The following is a 25,726-nucleotide window of genomic DNA, read 5'->3' on the forward strand; positions in this document are numbered from 1 at the left end:
AGGATGACCTCCACAGTGTGGACCAGTGTGCTGTGTTTGGGATTTCTTTGGCGTAGAGAAGGACCTTTGCTTATAACTTTGAAGATAGGTACCACATAATTTGAAGTTCTTTGGGTGACTAGAAATAATTTCCATCGAGGCCTCAGGTGGGAGCTTGGGCCTCAATTCATAAAACCCTATCACCAGGTTCTGGGGACTCAGGAAAGAGCTTGAGTTCTCACATCAGGCTCTTGGGTTTTAGTCCCAAATCCTTCACTGTGGCCTTGACATGAGACTTTGGGCAAGTTGGGGGGCCTCTCAGGGCCTCAATATCTACATCTGTAAGATGTGGATAACAGTTCTACCTCTTTCTTTGGGTTGTTGGTAGGATTAAATTAGATGATACAGGTTCTGGTAAGCTCAAAAAAGATAATTATTGTGAAGACAGTACAATCATTACAAGTGGTTCCTAACTTGGTCCATTGGCAGGGGTCAGTGGAACTTCAGGGTGTTTGTAAGTCCTCTGGAATATTGTATAACTGCCTTGTCCAATATAGAAGCCACTAGCTATAGATGGATATTTGAATTAAAATTAATAAAATAAAATAATTAAAAATCAGTTCTTCAGTCCCACTAGCCACATTTCAAGGGCTCCATAGCCACACGTGGCTAGTGGCTGCCATATTGGACAGTATGGATACAGAACTTTTTCATCATTGCAGGATAGGACCATGCTGGTGTATAATGTTTTAGATGTTGAGTGCACGGGGTAATTTTTTTCTGAAGAGAGGGTGCATAGCTTTCATCAGATTGTCAGAGCGATTCTTGACCTCAGATAGGTTAAAGAAAAATCTTTACTGCTATCAAGTATTTTGTGACCTTCAGAGTACCATACAAATAAAATGTATTGTTTTTATCCAGAAAATTCCCAGGGACATAAATGTGGCTTTTTTTTTTTTTCTTTTCATTTCTTAGAAATCTCTGATTTCTGTTCTGTTCTCTTTTCCTTCTCCCACGCAAGTTCTGTTTCTCCCACATCCACTAAATAACTGTGGAGGAGGGCAGCTCCAGTCTCTTCCCTGGAGGTTTGGAGCAGGGGATTGCCAAGGCACTGGTCTAGCTCCTTCACCTCTAACTGCGACCCCACAGTCCCCAGGGGCTTCTGACTTTATCTGCTTTACTGCCCGGGACCCCAGGACCAGGGCCCTGAGAGTGAAGTTAGACCTCCCGAGGTCATCCGTGGAATTCTGTATGGTTGACAAAGCTCCCCCACCTTGAGCCTCAGTCGATCCCTTCAGCACACCTGTGGGAGGGGCAGGCCAGGTGTCCCATTTTGCAGCTGTGGAGATTGAGGCCCTGGAACGTTAAGACACGCTGGGTGTATTAGTTCGCCAGGGCTGCCACAACAGAACACCATGGGCTGGGGGGCTTGCACAATAGAAATGTGTTGTTTCTCAGTTCTGGAGACTAGAAGTCCGAAATCCAGGTGTCAGAGGGTAGCTTTCTTCCGGGCCTCTCTCCTTGGCTTAGAGATGGCTGTCTTCTCCCCATGTCTTCATGTGCTGTCCCCTCTGTGTCTGTGTCCAAATTTCCCCTTTTTATAAGGATACCAGTCACACTGGATTAAGGGCCCACCCTGATGTCCTCATTTAACCTTAATTATCTTTTTAAAGGCCCTGTCTCCGAGTAGGGTCACATTCTGAGGTATGGGGCGTTGGGACTTCGACATACGAATTTGGAGGACCCCGTTCAGTTCATGACCCCATTCAGTACCATGGCTCGCTGGTGGCCCTGGCACACAGGCCTCCTGACCTCATTTGGTTTCTCCACCACCGGGCATCCGCCCTATGTCTCTGCTTTTGTGTCTTGTTCTGCTGGCTCCGCAGCCCACCTGTGTGCCCCAGGCATCCCCTTTTCTCTCCTTCTAGGCCCCCTGGTGTGGTAGGGGCAGTGCGGGGGCAGCAGGGGTGGGGGGCCGAGTCTGAGGCCTCTCGGCCAATCACTGTGTGAAAGGGAACCATCTCCCTGGAAGCTGATTGGTTGTCTGACCAGCCAATCAGGAGCCTTCGCTGGGTGCAGCCATGCGCAGATTTTGCTGAATGAACTGGCTGTTTGGACATTAGCCAAGGGAATGGAACTGTGGAAGAACCTTAGGAGTTCTTCTGCAGCCAGGACTTTTGTGATTTAAAATACATGCACGCATGCACACACACACACACACACAGAGTAGTAGCAGCTGCAAAAGCAACACCATGGCAAAGCAAGGATGCGTCTGACCCCATGTGTTCAGGAACAATGCTCAAGGGAGGGAAGGAGCTTGTGTTGGCAGAAGTGACAGAGGGTCTGTGAGGCTGAGGGAGCAAGTGAGTAGGAGGGTGGTGGAGAGAGGAGGTCAGAGAGGGCCAGATTTTGCCCAGATTGGCTAAGGAGAGCTGTGGGTTTTGTACCAAGAATAAGGCAAAGCCACTGATTTTGAGGAAGAAAGTAGCTTTTATTTACACTTTAAAATAGTACTAATAATAGCTAGGAGTTACTGAGTTTTACCCTATGCTAGGATGTGTGCTTGTATTATCTCAGTTGATCCTTACATCCATGAAATGCAACTGTTAACATCCGTATTTTATGGTAAGGAAATTTTGTCTGAGAGGCTAAGTACATTTCCCAAAGTCATACTGACTAAGCAGCGGGAGATCTGAGCGCTGAACCTAGTCACTCTGAAGCTGGTGCGCCTAGGACAAGCCAGGTCATTTGGTGGTCTGCCGTGACCCCTAACTGGGGGCAAGCATTATTCTGGACCCCGTGATACAGAGAATTCTTGGTGTTCACGGGAGTTGTTGTCTGAAATATGTGAGAGCATTAAATGTCAGCTTTGTGGGTATTTTAGAAAATATTTCTACATACATCTCAGGAACAAGCTTGGGGCCCAAATCTGGTCCACTCAAAGATCAAGTGTTTTCTACACTGCAGTCCATGGAAATGTAATAAGTTATTTGTACATTATTCAGAGTACCCACGGGCTCACGACATCTGCGACTTCACTGAATTAACGCTGCTCTTCACCAAATCTCAAAAATAATTCCTTTCAAATGTTTCTTTCTCAAACCAGACCCCGGGGTTACTCTCCTATTGACCTGTGGGTGAAGGTGATTAACCCTCAAATTTGTCGACTCCGTGTAAACACAAACCATAACTGGTCTCTAATGCTAAGTAAATAAAAGAGGATAGACCTACACCTTCTAGGGTGTGATACTAAGGGTAATAACGTAAGGGAGAGAGAAAAGGAAGAAAGAAATCTCTGGCACCATCTCTGAGATGGACCCCTGTTTCCAGTCAAAGGAATTCCATTCTCTCAGCAGGGTGGGAATTGACAGTATGGAAAGAACAGCTGAAAAGGAAGTGCCCACCAGAGCTTTCAACTTGGCTGCCTAGGATGGAAGAGATAAAAACAGTTTTTGCCTGAGGTTCTGATTTCAGGACCCGAGTGCAAACATCAAAGGCACATTGTCTCGCCCTGGCTTCCCCTTTGAAAGCCTAGGAGACACAAACTGCAAAACCTCGAGAATGAACGTCTTGCCACACAGCACTTTAGGGAAACCTAGCACCCCATCTGGTAACAGTCCCGCTGGGGAGGGGGGAGGGGAATGAAAAGGTGGGGGAGTGAGTGGGGGAGATTCTGCTGGCGCCTTCACTTCTATGCCCTTGGTTTTTGTTCCTGGCCCTGCAAGATTTCATCCCTTCATTGACCCTTTGCATTGCAGTATGCTAGAATGGGCCAACCCTTTCATCACGTGCCCTGTCTTAGGTAAGGGGGATTCTGGCTTTCTGGAACAAAGCGGGAAGCCTATTGGACATTGGTCAGCTGTGATCTCTCACCTTTGGAAGAGTTTCTGAAACTTAAAAAAGCCAAATGAAACAAACAGACATGCCTCCCTTGATAAGCATGTGTGTCTTGTGAGCTTTAAACCTGCTGCCTAGGAGAAGACGTAAAGGAGTCTGTATTCTAGAAACTTCTCTGAATTCCTGCCATAAAGGCACTTTGGATGAGTTGTTCTTTTTTTTTTTTTTAGATTCGTGAAAAGTTCCTTCCATCTTCCTAGAAGTATACATTACAATATGCTTTTTCGAGCTACCTGTGTCTCCTGAGAATTTGATAGATTTTTCTGGAAGGGCATATGGTTCTTGCCTGGTGGTGAAAATCACTGCTCTAATAATCTAGCCAGAGATGCAGAGGAGACACCAAGAGGCAGGGCCTGTGGAAGAGCCCAGAGGCTGTATTGTGAGCTGTAAGCTTGGATGACAGGGCATTCCACCTCCCGCCTTCTCCTGCCCCTCAACTTTTGGCCAGGGGCAGTGGGGCTGGTGCAAGACACATCCAAAAGGTCTAGCAGAGGTCCCAGAGTCACAAAGTGTGGCTGCCCCTGCAAAGTAACCCCTTGAGAATGGCAGGACGCTGATCAACTGCCCAGCAATGCATGTGAGCCACGGTTCTCAGAGGGACCCTGGAGCTGCAGCGTCCGTGTTCCTTGGGCCCACCCAGCCTTCTGGGTGACTCGAATGCACTCTCAAGTTTGAGAACCACCGTGTTAGAGAACAGCTGCTCCGTGGAGCAGAAACCAAGGCAGGGCTCATTTCTAGCATCAGTTATTTGGAAATACCTACAGTCGAACCAGTTCACGTTTTTCTTCTCAGGTCAAGTGCCCTAACCCAGCCTTCTCAGCCAGCAAGCAGATCCTGATTGAGGCCTTTTCGAAGGCAGGGGATGGCCGAATTGATCTGACAAGGGCTGTTAGTCATTAATTCTACCCAGTGTTCTCATTCATTCATGTGATCACTCATTGCTTTTACAAAAATATATTGAGTACTTACGTCCCAGGCAGGTATTGTTCTAGTAGGATGAGTATATGTTTTCTTGTCCCAAGCAGGCTTCGATTTGAGTGAGCCAGCTGCTCTTCCAGTTGCTATTATGTGACCTTGGGCCAGTGACTTAACCTGTCTGAGGGTCAGTTCTCTTACCTATAAAATGGGGCCAATAGCTCACTACTTTCTCGATAAACTTGTGAGGATTAAATCAGATAAGGAAAAGATCGCTAAGCACAGCGGCAGGTACATCCCCAATAAATAACACTGATTATTCCTGCTGTGATGTTTAGGGCTCTGAGAGGTCCTTAATGACTGGAGTATCACCCTCTTTTGGGAGGAGTTAGAAGAGAAGGTCGCGGCCAGATTGCCTACACCAGTGATACTGAGCGCTGGATACACATTAAAATCTCATGGGACATCTGTAAAAAATGCTGATGCCCGAGCCTCCCCCCCTGGGGATTCGGATTTAATTGGCCAGACTGAGAAATACGGACTTAATCCTGCAACGAAGAGGAAATGAGCCCTGCTCTCGAAACTTGTCTTGGTCTGATCATTTGTCATCAGTGAATTCCAGAGAAGAAAGTGTGTCTGGCAGCGATCACCAGTGAGCAGTGAGTGATACCTTTGGGCTTGGGTTTCCTTACTTAGCCATTTCGTTGCTGCCCTCATCAGGGACTTAGAGCCCCATGAAACAGTTTGTTGAACTTGGCAAAGTGGTGTATTATGCTTGTGTTTACTCTTTTGAACCCATGGCAAATTGCTGAGCATTTTAACACACTCCCCTTGCTGCCAGGTCCACAAATTCCACGTGAAGTCTCTGCAGGCTGGATCCAAAAGGAAGGACTCGCCCTGGTTAATAACACAGCACCAGAGTTTCCTTCACTTTTAGTCACAGGCACGAGCTCTTCAGCTGTGAATCTGTCCAGCCACGTTTCTAATGAGTTTCCTATTAAGTTAGCTGTTTGACCTTCAAGTGTATTATTTTCATTGTTTTCATTTGATTACACCCAAGTCATTTTTCTAGAGGCTGGAGATTAGAAATAAAACAACTAAAAACGAATGCTACTCCCTGGTTGTCCTGCCTCGCCCTCTCGGGTTTCCTGGAATTCAATATTTTCTAGTGCCTCAAATAATACCACTTGTATTTGAAGTTAATTTCTAAAGAAAAAAAAATGCAACCGTGTTGTCTGGTAATATAAGATCTTTTGAACTTAAGCGTGATGGCTCTGTTAATTTGCCTCGGTGGTTAACAGCATGCATTGAAGAAGGCTTGTGGGGTATGGAAGAGGCCCACTCCCCAGATGATTTCTGACAGTGGGTTCATCTGGCAGGGGTAGCTCTGAGGTTGAGATCCATGCTTTGGAACACCACTGGTGTCTGAAGAATGGACCCTAATTAGGAGAGCTAAGCTTGCCTCCACCTCAGGCTTGGCTGCAAGTCCTTTGACGTCCCTGAGTTTTAGTCTATTTTTCTGTTCTCCCACCTCCCTCTCATCCCTCAAGGGAACACATGTGATCTCAGGTTTAGATTTTGCCAATACATATATCCTTAATAATCCTGGATTTGATTCAGGCATGACTAAGACTTGCTGCCTACTAATAACAGCCTAACACACAGACGCATGTTGTGATAACCTTCACAATGAGGATCGGTGGTCTTCACCTTAACAGATGAAGAAACTGAGGCTCAGAAAGTTTAGGTAACTTGCCAAGGTCACTCAGCTGGTAAGTGGCAGAGCCTGGATTTGAACCCAGGTAGCCTGGCTCCGGGAGTCAGGCTCTTAACAACAGCACTATGTTTGCACGATGAGGTGGACCAGAATTTAGAGTTGACAGGATTAGTCCTGAGCCATACACAGTGGGGTGAGCAATGGCTAGAAGCATAGATATGATAACCACAGGGCTGACTTTTCCACCCTGGCTGCTGGTAAGGGTGGGATGTGCCCCTGTAGCGAAGCGTCCTGTGGGGAGGGCAACGGTAAGGCTGTCTTTACAGGGGGTGGATTTCTACCACATTCATTGCCTGAATTGGAGGAGCCTGCTTTTTCTCAGAGTTCACCGTGTCAAGTACAAGAGCGTTAACGTTAGCCTGGGGTGGTTCTGAGGTGTTCCGACCAGTTGTCAGTGCTCTTAGATTCAGGATGGCGTGAGTGTGTGTGTGAGACAAAAAAGCCCAGACAGAGCAATAAAGAAAATAATCAGGAAGACTGTGGGGTGTGGCTGATGAGTGTGTGGTGATGGTTGATGGGGCGCATCACCTCACAATCCTACTTGTTTCCGTGGAAATACCCCAGGGATGGTTGTGGAAGGAGAGTGGAATCCAATGGCTGGACCAACATGGTGCCATTGATTCTCTCTCCCATGTAGCTCCTTCCTTTATCCTGGCCACATCCCCTGCCCTCCTAGGATTTGTTATTGGGCCCCCAAATAACACTGATGGTCTTGGCAGGAATGAATGGTTCTTGGAAAGACATCTGCATCCCCTCTTCCGCAGGGAGCTTATATGCTTTCTTACCGTTTCTTCTACCTTCTGCGGAGTCCACTGCTGGTAGTGGGTGGCCTGGTTGGCGATGGTTCTCCTTGCGTACGCCAGCCAACATCCAGAGAGAGTTTTGGTTTAAGAAAAGACAATTAGTGAACGAAAGAGCCTTTCATTGCCCAAACCGGGAAACACACTGATTCAACTCGGACCAACTCACTGGCTGTGGGAGAACTGCCAGCCCAGTATAACTTTCTCACTCTCACTGCCATGGGCTTTCAGACTTAAGGGATCAGAAGACCATTTTGTGAAGCCCTGAGCCTGTGAGGTACTTGAAATTTAGTTCTGGGGAGGAAACTCTTGAAAAATGGATCTTGCATTGACTAAAGGACCTAATTAGGTTGCAGACAGTTCTTGCAAAGGAAAGACCATTCCATTTCTGAAATGAAAAATAAGCTACTTTCCACGAGGATCGTACGACCTTTAACAGAAGCACGCCCCTGAGGAGTGGAATGGTCTGTCTGAGGTTTCAGGAAGGCAGTAAAAATGCTGTCATGTGGGGAGGCAACCCCATGGAAAGAATGAACTAATTTGACTGAAGGCAAAGGCATGAGGAGAATCTTGACTGGTCCACTCTAGGCCATTGGCTTTTTTGCTTAAAACCAACAAACGAATGTTCCTCTTCTGAGGTTACATGTAAACCAGAAAGACATCCTCCTTTTTTTGTAACCTGCTGTCCATGGAGCATCCTGTAAAGGGATTCCCACCCTCTCCCTTCCCAAGCTCATTTCCTTCCAAATGGCATTGTGAGTTTGGTTCTAGAATGGCTGGCGGACGGTTAAAATCTCAAGATCTCGTCACTCATCAGCCTTTCTCCCAGGCCAGAGCATTATTTTGTAATCCGCATTTGCTCAAGTTATACAAGTTGTGTTATTTGCCCTGGGGGCAACAGGAGGGAGTCGTTAGGAGTTGGGTAATTAGCGTGGTTGGGAAAGCGAGACAATCAGAAGGCAGAGCTGGACCGTCAAACTGAACATCTGATGAAATTCAGAATTAATTTGGAGAAGTAGCCGTTTCTCTAGGAACCAATCCCCACTCTCCCTTGAAATGGAAAATAAGCAGAAAACAAGAGAAATCATTCAAGTTGGTGTCTGGGAAGAAGGCCTTTCTGTGGGACAGTAGAAGAAAGCAGAGTCTGGACATCGGTCTATGCGAAAACAATGGTAAAACCATCTCAGTTGAGCAAAACCCAAGGCATTTTGGGTGGTTCAGTTGCATGCTTGTTTCTCTAGGAACTTTCTTAGGCCATGTGCGTTATCTCCCTGATTCTGATCATATAGGTCCTTAAAGTCTATCATACAGGTTAACACTTGATCTATTTCATAAACACTCCTGGTGGTATCCAGCTACATTACAACGCCTCCAGGACAAATACTGTGCCTTCTGTTGCATTTGTATCCCCTTCAACACAAAGCAGAAAATGCTCCAGATTGATAAAAAACAAAACAAAACAAAACAAAACATTTTCAGAAAAAAACAGTGATGCTGGTCTCTTTAACGAAGGAGACTCTTTATCGAGTATTACATAAGGAAAGTAAAGGGATGATGGAGGAAGGTGGTGGGGAGTCGTGGGAAGAACAGAAGCTTTTGGGTCACATACATTTGGGATCAAATCCGTATTGGTTATCTGCCCAACAGAAATGCATACAGATGAACATTGAAAGAATGTTTACAGCAGCACTATTCGTAATGACCCCCACCTGGAAACAACCCAAATACCCATCAACAGTAGAATGGATACAGCCTTGCTGCATTCACACAGAGGGGTACTCTACAGCAACGAGAGCGAACAGTTTCCATCACACGGAACAAACATGGGATTATTCTTACAGCGTTGAGCTAACGAAGCCCGACACAAAAGAATATATTCAGCATGATTCCATTTTTAGACAATTGGCAAAATTTATCTATGGTGCTGACTTATAGTCGTCCTATTCGTGGTATTGGCTTATATATATCCTTGGGGAGATGGTTAGTGAGAGAAAGAGGACACAGAGAAGGTAGGCCTTGCCCGGTGCTGGCCGTGTTGTTTCTCCATCTGAGTGCTGGTTCCCTATTTATGAAATAGGGGATTGTTAGGATTAAATGTGACAATCCATGGCATGCAGTAATTGTTCAGTACGTGTTATCTATTGTTACCACAAATAAGCCTTCTGAGGAAGGAGGGATCACTCTCCAGCGTGGAAGGCTCTCGGGAAGAAGGGTGCTCTGGGCTATTTCATAGGCCCAGGATCCTGGGGGCTGCCCTGTGCCTTGTCCCATCTCTTTATTGTCCTTGGCAACATTTGGGCCCATCTGACTCCTCCCCCACAGAGCTCCTTGTGGGCATTCAAGGCCTTGGTGGCTCATTCATAGCCTGCCTCTCCTTTCTAGTCCCTTAATCCCCAGCACCTGCCAACTGCTGGTGGTTCTGCTCCTGTTTCTGCCCTTGCCCGTGCTGCTCCCCCTGCCTGGCCTGCCTTTCCCACTCTTCCCCTAGTAAAGTCTCTCTCAGTATCCCCAGTGCCAGTCCCACAGCAGGTACTTTATACAAGTATATTGTTAGAACTCAAACCTGGGTCTGCGGTGCATGGACATGGCCCCTGTGCTGCGGTCTGACTCAAGCTGAGCTAAGTTTCTATTCAGGGTTTTGATTTTCCTGGTAGGCCTGGCATGTCAAGGGCCATAGTTTTCCTTACCGTTCTGGAGCCACCGTGCTTCTGGGTAAAGCTGTCTGGCCAAGAGACACAGGCTTTCATTTTTCAGAAAGGAAACCCTTCCCAACTGGTGGAAAATAAGCTTTTGCTTAGTGACTAATAACATAAACACAGACAAGCTTTCTGGGCTTATAAATAACCAGTTGTAAAAGTGCCCAAGGGAAGCGGCCCCTTTTGCCAGAAGAATGGCCAAGAGGGTTCCTCTCACCTCGCTGATAGTGACCTTAGTGTGGGCAAGGGAGCCTTGGGCCAGGAGTGCGGAAGCTGGTCATTCTTCAGGAGAAATTCCCAAGGCCTTGCTCTTATACATTAGAAATCCTTGGCTATTCTGGAAAAATAATAGTTGGTCTCTAAGGCCCTTCCTGCTTGAAAATTTTGTGATTCTGAGGAAGCCACGCCATATTTTATTTTTTAAAATTTATTTTTATTTTTTTTTAATGTGCAAGTGTTTCTCAGAAGTAGGCATTCTTTTTTTGTGTGTGATTTATTTATTTATTAGAGAGAGAGCACGTGCATGTGGGGCAGGGAGGAGGGGCACAAGGAGAGGGAGAGAGAGAGAAACCCAAGCAGACTCCGTGCTGAGCACAGAGCCAGGCTCAATCCCACCACCCTGAGATCACCACCTGAGCTGAAACCAAGAGTCAGACACTTAACTGACTGAGCCACCCAAGTGTTCCAGCCACAACACGCTTTAAAGAGTGATGGCAGCAGGGAGAGAAAAGTCTTACGGTTTTGTTTTGCAGAAGCTGGCTAGGAGGCAGATGAGAAATTCTGAGGATAGCTGCCCTTTATTGAGCACTGGCAAAGTCACCATCCGGAAGGAACAGGACCCTTGAGCTCACCGAGGGCCCTGCATCTGACTGATGAGGAGACCGAGGTTCGGGGGGGGGGGGTCACCTATATGTAAAATGGTGTAGTGGCTAGGAGCATGGCATGTGTGGTCAGACTGCGGGCCTAGGCCTGGCTCCGCCCTGGACTCGCTCTGTGGCCATGGTGGTTACTAACCTGGTTGTACTTAGAATTTCTCATGTGTACAGCGAGGATACTCATAGGACCAAAGCCATAAGACATAATTCAAGCAAAGTGCTTATTAGCTCAGAGTCTGCACATAGTAGGCCTTCAGTAAGTGCCACTGTTATCAGGAAGGACTGGAAGCTTCATACCTAACACCACGGGGCCTCCTTGATGAATCACTGATGTACCAAGTCTAGAACTGCTATTTGCATTTAGTTAATTGAGGGTTACAATGAGGGCCGTGACCGTGAGGCTTGGCTGTGCTGCTTCCTGTGGGAAGGGTGGAGCCCCACGTGGCCACCTGGACAGGTCTCTCACCTGGCTGCCCGTGAGCCCCGCCTATCATCTCCACCCATTGTTTACCAGATTGGCTCCCCATTAGTTCCTCTGATGTCAGGAGGAATGTTGAAATGGCCAAATCAACCTGCAAAACTCAGAGTCAAAGAAACCAGACCCTCCAAGGGCAATCAGGTATTAGCATTGTCCAAAAAACATTTTGCCGATGCTCGATCACAGGCACATTTTCTTCCAGAATATCTTGCAGGACCCGCGCTCCACGGCACGCACATCTGGAAATGTTCCCCAGCCCCCTCTGAATACAGAAAATCAGCTGAGGGGCAAGAGAGAAAAGGCAGGAAACCAGCGAGGATGGAGATTCAGAGCAAGGGGTGAGCGGGGACATCAGACACGAGGACAGAATCAGCATATATTTTAGAGGTGGGCCTGGCGGGACTCGCTGATGGAGGTTCCTCACGTAGTAAAATATTTGGTGTTGAAATGAATCGTGTTTATCTCTGCTTGATACCAGGCGGGCCAGTTGGAGAGGGAGGAATCCTGTCACCGAAACAGTCCTTTTGTCCGCCTGAGACCAGCGACCCATACTTTCTGATAATCACTGAAGGGACTGGTGACTTTGGCCTCATTTAGGGACACATCAGACTTTTTGGGGGTGTGAACCTCCTCATTTATTTCTCTGTCAAAGTACTTTCCCTCTTTCTTCCTCCCCCACTTTTTAAAATTAGAAAGCCCGCTGCCCTCTCCCGGGCCTAGCACTCCATCATTTTCAGAGCCTGAGCCATGTACCCTGAGGCAGTTTTGCAGTTTCCGGAGTTTATTGTTAATGAAAAGGGCACAACAGGCTGAAATCCCTGGCAAGAGCCAAAGCTGCAGGGTACGCCGAAGTCAGCAGACACGGGAGCAGCCAATTTTATCTGGCCGTTCTCTTGACTCCTCCACCTCCCTTCCCTCCTCCTTCCCCCTTCCTTTTATCAGAGAGGTTTGGCTGGACTTGAAGGAGCCAAGGAGGAACTGGAGGGGCTTGAGCTTCTAACAGCCAGTGACAAGGTGTGGGAGGACAGAGGACCCAGGCCTGGGCATGTTCCAGTTCAATTCCATTCTCACTGAGTGTGTCTAGGAGTCTGGCTCAGTGCTAAGGCCCTGGGGTCCAATAATATCAATAGTACAATAATAGCTAATGTCACTGGGTGCATGCTATAAGCATTTAACACACCCAATATCAATAAACACTGCCAACAGTTCTAAGAAGTACTTACTAGTATTATTTACATTTTACAGTTGACGAAACTGAGGCACAGAGAGGGCAAGCAATTCCCCCAGAGTCACACAGCAAGTAAGAGGCAGATCCAGGAATCCTACTTAGGAGGGTCTGATTTTAAACTTTCTACATCTAAAAGTCCAGACTCACAGTCCAGGCAGAGGAATGGATATGTAAACCAGCAAATAAATCCATGCAGTTTGAAAGGGCTATCATACAAGTATTGAGTAGCACAGTGAGAGGCAGAGGGAGGCAAAATAGAAGCCATATTTGAGTTCAGTCTTGACAGATAGGTTGGAATTTCCCCCACAGGTAAGGCAGGTAGTAAAGGCAGAGGGGAGGAGGTGGGAAATAGCAGTGTGTGTGTGTGTGAGAGAGAGAGACAGAGACAGAGACAGGGAGACAGAGACAGAGATTGTGAGAAACAGCAAATGGTTCAGCATTAGTGGACATCGGGGGCCTGATGGGGAACAGTGGAAGCTGATGAGACACAGGGATATAGGCAGGGATTCTTTAGGAAGGATCTTGGATACCCTACAAAGGTTTTTATGCCATGTCCCTTGGGAGGGATGGGTTTCAAAACAATTATTTATTTTTTCTTTGCTCAAAGGACATCTAAGTGAAAGCCCAAAGTAGGAAACAGATAGCAATGGGATGGCTTTGGTGGAGGGATGCTGAGGACCTAGCTAGTACCTGTGCTCCGTGGTCTCCCCGAACCCGCTCCTATGGGCATCTTCCTGGCTCTTCCTCCCACAGACTTAGTCCAGCTGAGTGTGTGCATCACGGCTAGAGTGTCAGAGTTGGTGAGAGGGAAATGGGAGAGAGAAGCATTTGGGAAAACAATTCCCATGGTGGTGTGGGGGTTGCGTGGGAAGGGGCCGAGGCAGGGAACCCAGCTTGGGGTGATTGCAGTGGTCCTGACGTGCCATCAGCCTGTGGCATCATGGGTCCCCATCCACGCTGGAAGCCAGAGATGAGCCCCGTCCAGTCTGGAGGGCTCAGCCACACTGTGCGAGTCTCTTAACTTCTCCAGGCCTCAGTGTCCCCATTTTACTAGTGGTAAAATTAGTGGTATTTCCCTGAAAGTTTGTTGCATGATCTAAATGAGTCAGTACATGTCAGGTACTCAAAACCTTACGGGAGCCTGGCACATAGTAATTATTTCCTGTAATTGTCCGAATGCACTTAGGAAGTTTTGAGTTCACTCGTTTGATAATTGTGACTTGAGCCTCTCTGTCCGCGTTCTGAGTGCTGGGGAGACATCCGTGAATGAAATAGACCAACCCTCATTTACACTCTAGTAGGCGAGAAGAGCTAAATAAATACACAGAATACACAGAATCGGGCTAGGATGGATCCACGGGATCACACAGGACCTGCTGGGCCAATTTGGAACACTGGGTTTTATTTTGAGTGAGATGGAAAGTCTAGAAGTCTAGAAGGTTTTGAGCGAAGAGGTGACAAGTCCAACTACCCATTTTTGGGTTCAGAGTAGCTTGTGAGGTCCTTATCGAACAGTTCATAGAAGGTAGGTGTTACCCTGCACTGTCCTGTGGCTGGGGGGGCGTTCTGGTGGGCGAGGCTTTGGAGAACGAGCCTGGTGAAGGGTGGGGGGCCCTCAGAAAAGAGAGGCACCTTTCCCGTCAGGGTGCAGAGGTGTGTCCGGTCACAAGAGCGGTGATGTCATTGTCCACCTGGCTGGAACACTCTCGCCCAGCTCCTGGGCGGGAACGGCCTGAGTTGTGTCCTGACCGGTCGCTCTTGGCCCCTGCTCAGTGACATCTCCGTTGTCCTTCCTCGCACCCTCTGGAGTCATAAGTGAGCTTGTTGGATAAACAGGGTGTTTGTGTATTGCTGTCCCCCCCGCAGTGTTTGAGAACAAAGATAAGATTGTGATCATCATGGAGTACGCAAGCAAGGGCGAGCTGTACGATTACATCAGCGAGCGGAGACGCCTCAGCGAGAGGGAGACCAGACACTTCTTCCGGCAGATTGTCTCTGCTGTGCACTATTGTCACAAGGTATGGCCAAGCCCTGCCAGAGCCTGGGTCACCGACGGTTTTGATGCTCATGTGACCGTTTTCACGGTATGCAGGTGATACCTGTTTATTGTCGCCTGCATGGAGAATTTATGAAATAGAAGAAAATCACCATCACCCAGAATTCCAGAATCCAGGCATGACCCATGATTGACATTTTTGTTCATTTCTTTCCCATCTTCTTCCTCCTACTCCTAACATTTGTTTTTTTATTTGAACTTATTTTGAATAATTTTAGATGTACAGTGAAGTTTCCAGGCTAGTACAGAGAGCTCCCGTATGCCCCTCACTCACTTGATCCTAATGGGAACAGCTTATGTTACAACAGTACATTTGTTGAAACCAAGACACCAACATTTGGGCGCTGTTATTAACAAAACTCCAGATTTTATTTAGATTTCCCCAGTTTCTCCGCCAATGACCTTCTTCCTCCTTTTCAGGATTCGGAGTACCACAGTGCATGTATTTGTACATTTGTGTCTTGCCTTGTCACTTAGTATTTTAATCAGAACACGTTCCTATGTTACTAAAAATTCTCTGTAATTATTGTGATTGTTGGACATTTAAGGCTGGTTCCAATTTCCGGTTAATATATATAGTGATCCACATCTTTTTTTTTTTTTTTTAAAGATTTTATTTATTTGACAGAGAGAGACACAGCGAGAGAGGGAACACAAGCAGGGGGAGTGGGAGAGGGAGAAGCAGGCTTCCCAGCGGAGCAGGGAGCCCGATGCGGGGCTCGATCCCAGGACCCTGGGATCATGACCTGAGCCGAAGGCAGACGCCTAACGACTGAGCCACCCAGACGCCCCAATGATCCACATCTTTATATATTAACCTTTTCCTCTCATTTGAATGATTCACCTGAGGGAAAATCCGGGAGTGAAGTTACTGGCTGTGAACTTTCCTGTGCTCTCGGTATCTTTCCTTGCATAGGTCATATCCCCTTAGGTTATGTACCTACACATACATTTTATTGCAACACACGTAATGGGTTGTGCTCATAATACAGTCAGGTTAGCCACCCTTTGTCTCTGGAGAAGGAAATGAAGTACATAGCTACTTCCAAGACGTATTTCAGCCTTCATCATTATTAATCACGTCAGTCATGATTCCCATCGTATTCGCACTTTCCCCCAGAATGGTCACACCTGGAACAGTCTTTCACTTTGAGGACAATAGTGACTTGAGTCCAGCATGGCATCCAAAATAGAGCCAGCTTCTTCATTCAAATGATTGCAACATGGGGCCTTCTGGTATGTTAAATATTCCGGTTAACTGAGAGCGGCTCCATAAGTAACTAGAAGATACTATTCAAATCTAAAACCTTTAACCCATGCGAACACTGTTGGACTTCTCTTTGCTGACTCGAAAAGCACTGATGACCCAGATCATACGGTATTTTGTACTTTATCATCAGGCATCATCATAAAGGACTGCAGATCATATTTTCATTATTTGAGGTGTGTGAGTACTTAAGATTTTGTATGAATGGCGCTTTGTCAGACTCATTCCATCTTACTCTGAAAATTAGGAATGCAATAATATAAACCAAAACTGCTCCCAGTCTTTAAAACTAGAAAAAAATCGGGGACCTTAGGTTCTGTATCTTTCCTCCAGGAGCCTTGGTTTGTGCCTTTCTGAAGTCAAAACACATCCTGGAAGGTTTGCGTTAGAAAAAGAGGAGTAGAAATACAGCTTTCACCTCCTCAGCCCGTGCTTTTGGAGGTGGTAGGGACTGTCAAATGGAAAGGAAAATAAACAAGTAAAGCACCAACTGTAATAAACATGCCGATTCTGAACTAAAGAAGTCTCGATCGAAAGACAGAGATGTTCTAGCCAGTTGGTTTGCTTAAAAGAGGAGCTTCAATCGCAAATGTCCTTTATGCTGAATGATATGAAAAACTTACTCCTTGCTATTTGTCCGCCCAGCCCAGAGTAGCTGGTTCTTTCTGTTCCACCTCTGCCCATGCCCTCCCCCCATCCCATTAAAAGATCCCTGGGCTTTACAAAGAATTGTGCGCACCAGGTGTTACTGCGGGATAGACCAGCAGCCTATTGGTTAATGACTCCTTTTCAGCCTCAGCGGGGCTGTCTGCCTGTCAGTGCAGGCCAGCTTCCAGTCTTGCCAGAGTTTGCTTGAACAGAAAGGTCCCACGGTAGGGCAGCGACCTGCTAGGGTCTCCTGTGCCCCTCCCACCTTCGCCCTTCGCCCTTGAGTCTAGCTGAGCCCAGAGGGTCTTGCAGAACTTCCCTCCCAGCCGCTCAGGAAATGCCCGTGTGGGGGACTTCTGCTATCCTCGGGGTGTGGGGGGGCAGGCAGGCAGACAGACAGACAGACAAGAGAGGCCCGTGAGCCCCACATTCTGAGTCTCCAGCAGAGAAATCTGCTTCTTCCCTGAGAAGCCCAGCACAGACAGACATTGTTCGCCGCCGCCCGTGACTCTGTTGCTTTCACACAGTGGAATTACATTCCGACCAAGAATCCCCCTGCTGTTTTACAGGCTCTGGGGGAGAATGGATTCCAGTCATTTTTCCCTTCACCGCACAGCAAGTGACTAATGCTCTCCTGTCTCTGGTCGCTGGCTGGCGGGGAGCCTTATGACAGTAAGAGAAGCCCTGAAGGATGGAGGCAAAGACCACCAGGGCTGGCGCATTTCTTTCATCCGTCAAATGTCTCCCCTTGCTCACCCTCCCGCTCCCTCTTTCTGTCTCTCGTGCCGGCCGCCCCATTCACGTCCGCGCCTGTCTTCTCATTGCAGAACGGCGTGGTCCACCGGGACTTGAAGCTGGAAAACATCCTGCTGGATGACAACTGCAATATTAAGGTAAAGCTCTTGCCTGGTGGATTGATACACAGGGCGGGGGAGGGGGTTGCTCAAGGTGCCCCAGGCTGCAGTCTTAGAGCCAGGCGGCTGCGTCCTGCCCTGGCTGGTGGATGCGGGGAGTCATCTCAGTTCCGTTCCAGTCCTTCAATTCGACCAGCATTTATCGATCTCCAACTACATGCCAGGCCTCGATCTTCATGCTGGGAGAAAAAGATGACAAAATACAATCCCTGTCCTCAGGAAGCTCGTAGTCCGCAATCATCACCGTAAAAACACCTACAGCCGTAACATATTGCGTGTGTATGTCCTGTCATGTTTGCCTGCTATCGCTTACCTTTAATCTTCACAACCCTATGAGGTGAGCGCCGTTATTGACATCATTTCGCAGATAGGGAAAGCGAGGCACAGAGAAGTTAAGTAACCAACCCGAGGTAACACAGCAGTAAGTAAGCGGAGCTGGGTTTGAGCCCGTGTGTGTCTGACTCCCGAGGGCTTGAGTTGCCAGTGGGTCCCCAGGTTATGTAACAGTTGGAACTCTCTCCCTGCCAGCCTTCTGTCCCTGCCGCGCCGTGCCTTCTCCTTCTCTCTCCCGACCCTCCCAGCCCCCGAACCAGCCGTGGAACTGGGCAGCTGGCTGTGGTGGTATGTGTGCTGGGAAAGGAGCAGACCGTCCGGTGAGGGGGTTTACTGCCACGGAGAGTGTTTTTGCTGGCTGCTGCTGCAGTTGAAGCAAGCTCTCCTGGCCCACGGGGTTCAAGCACCTCCTGCGGAGCACTCTCAACATCCTTTTGATCACGGATGCAAAATAAGCAAATACGGTTTCAAAATAAACGGAGCTCGCTGCATGGGTTTCATTATGAAATGGCCTCAGTACTCCTGACACCAGGGGATCCCTCTGATTGGCCACCAGTGACGTTAGTGCCTCATCCCTGGTCCCCGGACAAAGCATGGGAACGACCTTGCATCGCCCCCTTTCCTGGTTGCTCTTGCGCTCAGTGGAGGGGGTGGGGTGCATCACAGGGAGCCTGTTGCCTTGCTCCGAGTTTGGATTAACACTGTTGGCAGATCATGGCGGCCACCATTAGTTACCATTGTCCTTTGAGAGGATCCTCGAAGTCACGTCGGGATGACCTCTTGTTTTTGCGAGTCGTTGACCTCTTTCTGTGTTAGTCCATAGAATACGGAGGAAGCAGTTGGTCAAAGCAGTTTTTCCTAGGATCGGGAAGTGAGATCTCAAGGTCTCTCCCTTTCTGGATTATTCTAGCAGGAGGACTGGCTGTCCAGTCAGAAAATTCCCTCCTGTGTGGCTTCCTAGCTGCTTGCCATGGGGAACCCCACTTCATCCTGTTTCTGCGACTATAAAACGGGGTAACAGTGATGCTCACAGGCTTGCGTTCAGGACTAAACAAGATACCCCGTGTTAGCTTCATACACTGCTGAGCACTGTGCGTGAGTCGAGATCAAGAGCGGTGGCTTTGGAGTTGGGTAGCCTGAGATTTGAATTTGAATCACGACTCTGTCCCTGACTAATGGCAGTGTTTTGGAGAGATGAATCCCCTGTCTCAGTTTTCTGGTGCGTCCAGTAGGGATGCCAGTCCTGACTCTGGGGGTGGTTGTCTATTCGTTCATTTTCTCAGTGAGTATTTCCCGAGCAGTTATGTGTGTGCCCTGTGCCCAGGGTGCCTGGAGAGTCAAGGGCAAATGTGAGGATTTTAGTGCACAGAGCACTTAGCACTCAACTCTCAGTATCCAAGGCCCCTGCGCCAATTGTTGGTCACCAGAGAGGACTTTGAACAGGGAGTCAGCTGCCGTGAAGGTGCCTGGGTCCTCGGGAGTGGTGGCCAGGCCACGGCTAGAGAACTGGGTGCTGGTCTGAGGGGCACATTTCTAAGGGTTTGTGTCATCCACCCTGGTAGCTTTCTCTGCAGATTCTTTCTGCCACCTGCCTCCGGAGCTCTCCAAACAAAATGTAGTCTTTACAAGGCCTGGAATGTGAGCCTCTGGCTTGGGGATTGGGTTCTGTGGGACAGTGTGACCTCTTGGTCCCATGATGTAGTCCCAGAAGTGATAAGGCACATAGCTTCCTATGGAGTCATAGAATTTCCCAATGGAGGAGAAGAATAGTTAGAATTCTGAAAGCAATTGTGCTGGGAACAATGCCGCAGGAGCCCTGGGGAATGGCACATTTGAATGAGCAATGGGGTAGTGGTGTTGGGCCTCCCAACTCCCAGGACCACGTCCTTCCATCTGCGCTCCCTGTCCATTGTATAGGTTAATAGCAGACACACAGAACATTATAAAAATTGAACTTTCACTCATGTTTTTTTTTTTTTTTCCTCCTTGTCTTTTCCTTAAGAATCTCTTCTCCTGGGGGAAGAATGAAGCGGGGGAAATCGGAGGGGTAGACGAACCATGAGAGACGATGGACTCTGAAAAACAAACTGAGGGTTCTAGAGGGGAGGGGGGTGGGAGGATGGGTTAGCCTGGTGATGGGTATTGAGGAGGGCACATTCTGCATGGAGCACTGGGTGTTATGCACAAACAATGAATCATGGAACACTACATCTAAAACCTATGATGTAATGTATGGGGATTAACATAAGAATAAAAAAAAAAAGAAAAAAAAAAGAATCTCTTCTCCTGGCATTTCCCAAGGTAAAACGCACACGTGCGTGCACACACACACAGAAACCAAACCTTCCCATTCCCCAACACGGGTTCTTCCTTTTGCTTGTTCAAGGGATGCTGCTAGGATCTGAGAATCCTAGAGCCTGATGAACACTGAGGGTCATTTTCCAGCCCCCTCGCTCAAATGACGGAGGCCCCGTAGGTCTAGGTGACAGACCCAAGGTCACGTGCAGGGAATCAGTGTGGGCTTATTGTGTCTCTGTTTCCTTGGAGTGTGGCCCAGTGCTTGCCACACAGTAGGTACCCTTAGATTGTTTGGGTTTGGGGTGAAGGGATGACAGCCAGGAGGAGAACTCCCGTGTTTGACTTCTGGGCAAATTCTCTTTCATCATCTCACACGCATTTCCAAGATTTTTTTAAAAACGCATTTCAGCTGGTGTTGATTTGTCTTCCGGCTGTGTCTGCCCGGCTCTTCCTGACTCAGCATTTCGGTGGAAACATATTTAAACAGGGCACCGGCGGCAAAGGCAGCAGACACATGGCCAGACACCGGCCTCCATGTTCAAGCGAGCCTTTGGCATCAGCGTCTGGCTCCAGGGGCGGGCAGAGAAAGCAATGGGATATGAATAGCCAGGTCCCTCTTGGAGGCCCCTCTGGTGCCTCTCTAGCCGCGGTTCCATCTTCTGTATTCCAAGGGTGGGAGGCCCGTAAAAATGCTACTGGTTTAAACTTGTCGCATGTCACTGTAGTTTGGTGTGAGCTGTGTAGCTTGATCCTCCCCTCTTCTCAGCCTGATGTTGATTTGCAAAGAGCACATCTGGCATTGGAAATTATTTATCTGGCCAGGGCGAGAGGGCGTGGCTTCTAAAAATATTCACATAGTCTGTCGGCAGAAAGAATGAGAGCAATGTGCTTCTTTGGGTTGCATTCCGTACTTCGGAGAAGCCTGCTAAAGCCTCTGCGGAGTAAGCCTATGTCTACGAAAATAGATACCCGGCATTGCATTAATTCGCAATTAATAAAAACGGGCCAGATTCACATCCCACTCTCTGGGAGAATGGAATGCCGACAATTCCCATAGAAGGGTCCTGTAAAAATGTCTTACAATAAGAAGAGGTCCAAGCACTGGGGTCAGCTCGCCTCCTCAAAGAGGGCTGGGAATTTGGTGAGCTCCCAGGGCTCAGAGTAGAGGGGCAGAGGGGAAATGGCCTGTTGCCCCTGATGACAATGGAATCGCCGCTGCTGTGGACAAGAAAAGCAGCTTTGAATGGCCAGGGCTAAGATGAGCTAGAAATCTCAGAGGCTGAACAAGGCCAAACGGGGCAGCTCGGGATATGGCCCCCGGGCTTTGATTATATGTGTGTGAGAACTCTGCATTCGTGCATTAATTAACCCATCGGTTTGTTTGTTCATTCATCCATTTATGTATGTGTTTGTGTACACGTGTGTATCCACGCATGCCCACATTCTCTCCTCTGTTCCTGCACTTACGCAGTCAGCAAACTGGGTATCTCCTGGGGGCAGGATATACTCGACCATAGATATTTACTAAGTTCCTACTATGCACCTGGCCCTGTGCAGGATGCTGGCATTCCAGGTCCTTATCATGGAGCTCGGAATCTTGAAGCTGTTTAGCCAGCAGTAACAAGGGGCCAGGAGAAGGATATGGAGATGAGTGAGGAAGATAAGGTACCTGCCTTAGTGGACTTAGAATTCCACTTGGGGACACAAGCAGCAGACAAATAAATACAGAATGTAATTGTCTGGTGGCGAAGAGAATCCATGCAGAGTGAGGGCGGAGGCTCGCAGGTGCTTTTAGCTAGGGTGGTCAGAGAAAGCAACTTGCGTAGGACTCACACTCTTCAAATCCACTGAGCTCTCTCTGGCTCCCTGGCCTTTGCACACATGGATCCCTGTGCTTGGTATGCTCTTCCCACTGCTCTTTGCCTGCCCCTCCTTTCAGTCTCAGCTTGAATGCCTCTTCTTCCAGGAAGCCTTCCCTGATCCTCCTTTCTCGGCAGGGCCACATGGCCCTGCTATGTGCCTCATAGTGCCCTGTGTAGTGTTCTGGAAGCATTAAGCAGGAAGTGGGGCGTCTGTTAACTATAAACGGACCAAAAAGCCTTTCCTGAGGCAGTGGTGATTGAACTTGGTTTTGAAGGATGGGTAGGAGTTTGACAGAAAGAAATGTGCTGACGGCCTTCTACAGGGAAGGAGCAGCAAGCACAGGAATAGGGCATGGAGGCTGGAAAATGGAAGTAACCTTTCTTGAGTCTCTGCTAGAAGCCAGAGTCCTGTGCCAGACCTTCCATGTGCTTTATCTCATTTGGATCTCAGAATGTCTCCACCGGGGTGGGTGGGATTATCCCCCATTTTATGGATGAGGAGGTTCCTGCAGCTAATATTGGCAATGGGGCTGGCTGCAAACTTAAGGCCACTCAACTCTAAGGGCCAGGCACCTGATAAATTCTACCTCTACCGCTGCCACCCAAATTTGCCCCAAATCTAGGAGAGCATCACACGAGGGCACGTTTTTGGTCCTTGATTCAGCCTGCCTTACCTTGTCTGTAGGCAGCTGGCAGCTGTTCCCGGGAGGGACTCTCCAAGTGCTGATGGTGGCCGATGGTGGCCGATGGCCAGGCTGCCTCTGTCGTGGTGGCCAGAGCACCCACGTAGGGATGCCCGAGTCGAATGCGTGGTGAGTCGTGACAGGTTGCTCACTGGGGTCCCCTGAGAGGCTGCATCCTGGAGGTGCCCTCAGTGAAGAGCTTCCCCAGATCGCTTGGGGTCGATCATTTCCCAGCTGGTACAGAAGCTGGAGCAGGGAAGGATTAATTAACTGCCTAAGTTCAGTGCTGGTAAGAGGTAGGGCTGGGATTTGAACCCAAACCCTCAAACCCCGCATCCTTTACTTCTCCCATCGTGCAGTGCAGCCTCTCACTCTGGGCATGCCTATTCCAGAAGTGGGTGACAATAATTCCTCCGGGCTCTGGGGTGGGCACTGGGTCTTAGCAAATAATTGTTAAGCAGACCAAACCACCAGCAGTGACTTGCCGTCATCTAGAATCAGCTGGTACGGGGACTGTTCCAAGGGCTTTTCATCCCTGTTTTTCAGTCCCCACACAGCTTTCTGAGGTGGGTTCTGTGATTATTCCCACTTTGCAGATGAGGAGACTGAGTGACTTGGCAGGGCCCGCCCATCACCCAGGAGGCCCAAGTCCAAGGCTAGCCCCAGGTTCTTCTGATCTGTCCAGCCCACTGTACTTCCTCTCAGACACTGCAAAAGACCATCAGCCCTTCACTTATATTATTGACCTCCTGAGTGTTTTCCCCCAGCGTTTACCCGCCAGCATCCGGATACTTCCTTTTTCATCCGGTGAGCTCACAGCGATTATTCACAGAGATCTGAGGTTAGCCCCCCTTTAGGTACTGCGGAGAAGTGGACCCACGGAATATTTATCCTTTCGCGTCTGGCTTACTTCACTTAGCTCAGCGTCTTCATGGTGCATGTGAGTGTTGTAGTGAGGCTAATTGTTTGGAGATGTGAAGAATCACTTCCTACTTTGTCTTTCTAACTCTGATTTTTATCCAGCAGCACACACCTCTAGAACGGCTTGGTAATAACAAAAACTCCAAAAATTAAGGACCTGAGTGTTGGCTTCTCAGATCCTTTCCAGAGCCCAGGCTGAATGGGGTATCAGCCCAGTGTGGGGACATGATTGGGAGCCCGTAGCAGGCAGGGGACAATCCCATCATTAGCAAAAATGCAGAGTAGTTACCTTTCTCCAGAGGTTACTTGTGTGTCAGCAAAGTATGACTTTCATTCAGGTATTTTGTTTTATTATGTTTAAAATCACTGTTTCCCCAATTTCAACTTTTTCAGATTTCCCAAATTTCTCTTCTTTCGCTCTTTGGCTTTCGCCTTTCCCTCGAACCTTCTGTGTTCTTTTACTTAATATTTATATTTAGTGCAGTTCCCTTCTAAAAAGTATATTTATTTGAGGAAGAAGCTTTAAAATAATTACCTGAAACAGAAAAACCAGTGTTGTTTTGAGTATCGTGAGGTTGATAAAGCTACTATTACGGATTTAAGGGTGGGAAGCAAAGATTTCTCGAGGCCAATTTTTCTGTGCCAATGAGTGTTCCAAGCATTTTACATACTTTCCATCATTTAATTTTCACTACAACACTGTGGCAGTCAGTGCTCTTCCTATTTCCACTTTACAGATGAGAAATTGAGGCTTTGAGAGGTTTTATACCCAGAGGCCATTCCTGCTCTTCTGGTCGATAGAGGCTCCATAGGGCGTGAAATCTTAGAGCTGCTGCCCGAGTTTAGGTGGTTCAAGGTTTGAGAACTGTGTGTGTGTGTGTGTGTGTGTGTTGATTGATATTCCTTTTCCACTGAAGTGCCAAGAGCACAGACTAATCTACATTTCTATGAATCTTCTGTCAGCGGCAAATGACAGTTTTACTGGGAGAGGCTGATAAACATCAGTCTGTGGAGATGGGAGTGGGCCCTAACATAAACACGCTTCTCAGGACGGCTGCAGAGAGAGCAAGCGTGCCCGGACTGGGAGCACTCTGGTGCGAGTGTGTGCGTGCAGGGATTTGCACGCTGCGGTGGTGGGTGCCTCTCACGGGTGTGTGTATTTGGAAGCCGCGGACATCGTGCATCGCGGGGTGGCAAGGGGATGTCTCCCCCCGCCCCCGGGCCCCGCACAGTGTTGGGGCCTCCCCTTGGCTGCGCTCCCCGAGGACAAAGCCCTGGGACGTGCTCCCGGGCTGTGGCCATTCCATTCCTTTTCTGATGGACAGGGCACACTTCATAAGCTTCCAACCAACTTCCTGCAAGTGAATCAGAGGCCTTGCTAAGAAAGTGGAATTCCGGGCAATTAAATGCAATCTGAGCCTGGAGAATGCATTTTCTGAGGCTGGTTATACACCAGCTGCTTTCAATGCCATTCCATTCATTCATTCAGGGGCGACTTTTAGAATAGGCTTATTCTGGGGCTGCATTCAAAAGAAAGCCTCAGCACCATCGGGGCTGGGCTGCTCGCTGGGCATGTGAATTGCTCAGCCTATTTATAAGCCTCCAGTGGAAATCCGCACGGAGAATGGCAGAAGCCCACAGTGGCTCGTCTCAGGAGGCTGGAGTGAAGGCTTGGAGGCACGGCTTTACGTTGCTGCCTGCTAGTCAGCTCTCCTGAGATGCCTCATCACATCTCCCTAAACCCCACTTTCCTGATCTGCTTAAAAAATGGAGGCAAAATAGCCAGAACATGAAATTTGCCATTTTAACCATGTTTAGCTGTACAGGTCAGTGGCATGAAGTATATTCACATTGTTGTGAAAATGGGCTTAGATCAGAGAGGGTGAAGCGCTCAGAACAGGGCCTGATCATTGGAGGTTGTTCAATAAGCGGTGACTAAGTTTCTTCTTCTTCTGCATATTCTGTTAGTTGTCTTGTGCTTTTCAAAGTGTTTTGCCTGTTCGAGTGACAAGTATTTCTTGGTGGGGGCAGGTGCTAAACAGTGGATGACACAAAGATGAGGGAAAATGGGGAACATGCTACCTGCTTCAGGGGACTCA

The 25,726-nt window shown here is 48.2% G+C and overlaps 1 protein-coding gene across 1 annotated transcript in view; it reads left to right on the forward strand.

Annotated features, from left to right (window-relative positions):
* Window positions 1-25,726, forward strand: part of NUAK1 (NUAK family kinase 1) — a 72,142-nt gene that overhangs the window by 36,107 nt on the left and 10,309 nt on the right. Inside the window, exons 3-4 of the mRNA XM_034987675.1 lie at window positions 14,512-14,663; window positions 17,444-17,509. Of these exons, the coding sequence (XP_034843566.1) occupies window positions 14,512-14,663; window positions 17,444-17,509 (218 nt within the window). The remainder of the gene's footprint in view (window positions 1-14,511; window positions 14,664-17,443; window positions 17,510-25,726) is intronic.

Source organism: Mirounga leonina, unplaced genomic scaffold (assembly GCF_011800145.1).
Source record: "Mirounga leonina isolate KUSES-001 unplaced genomic scaffold, KU_Mleo_1.0 Mir_418, whole genome shotgun sequence".
Taxonomy (NCBI): Eukaryota; Metazoa; Chordata; class Mammalia; order Carnivora; family Phocidae; genus Mirounga; species Mirounga leonina.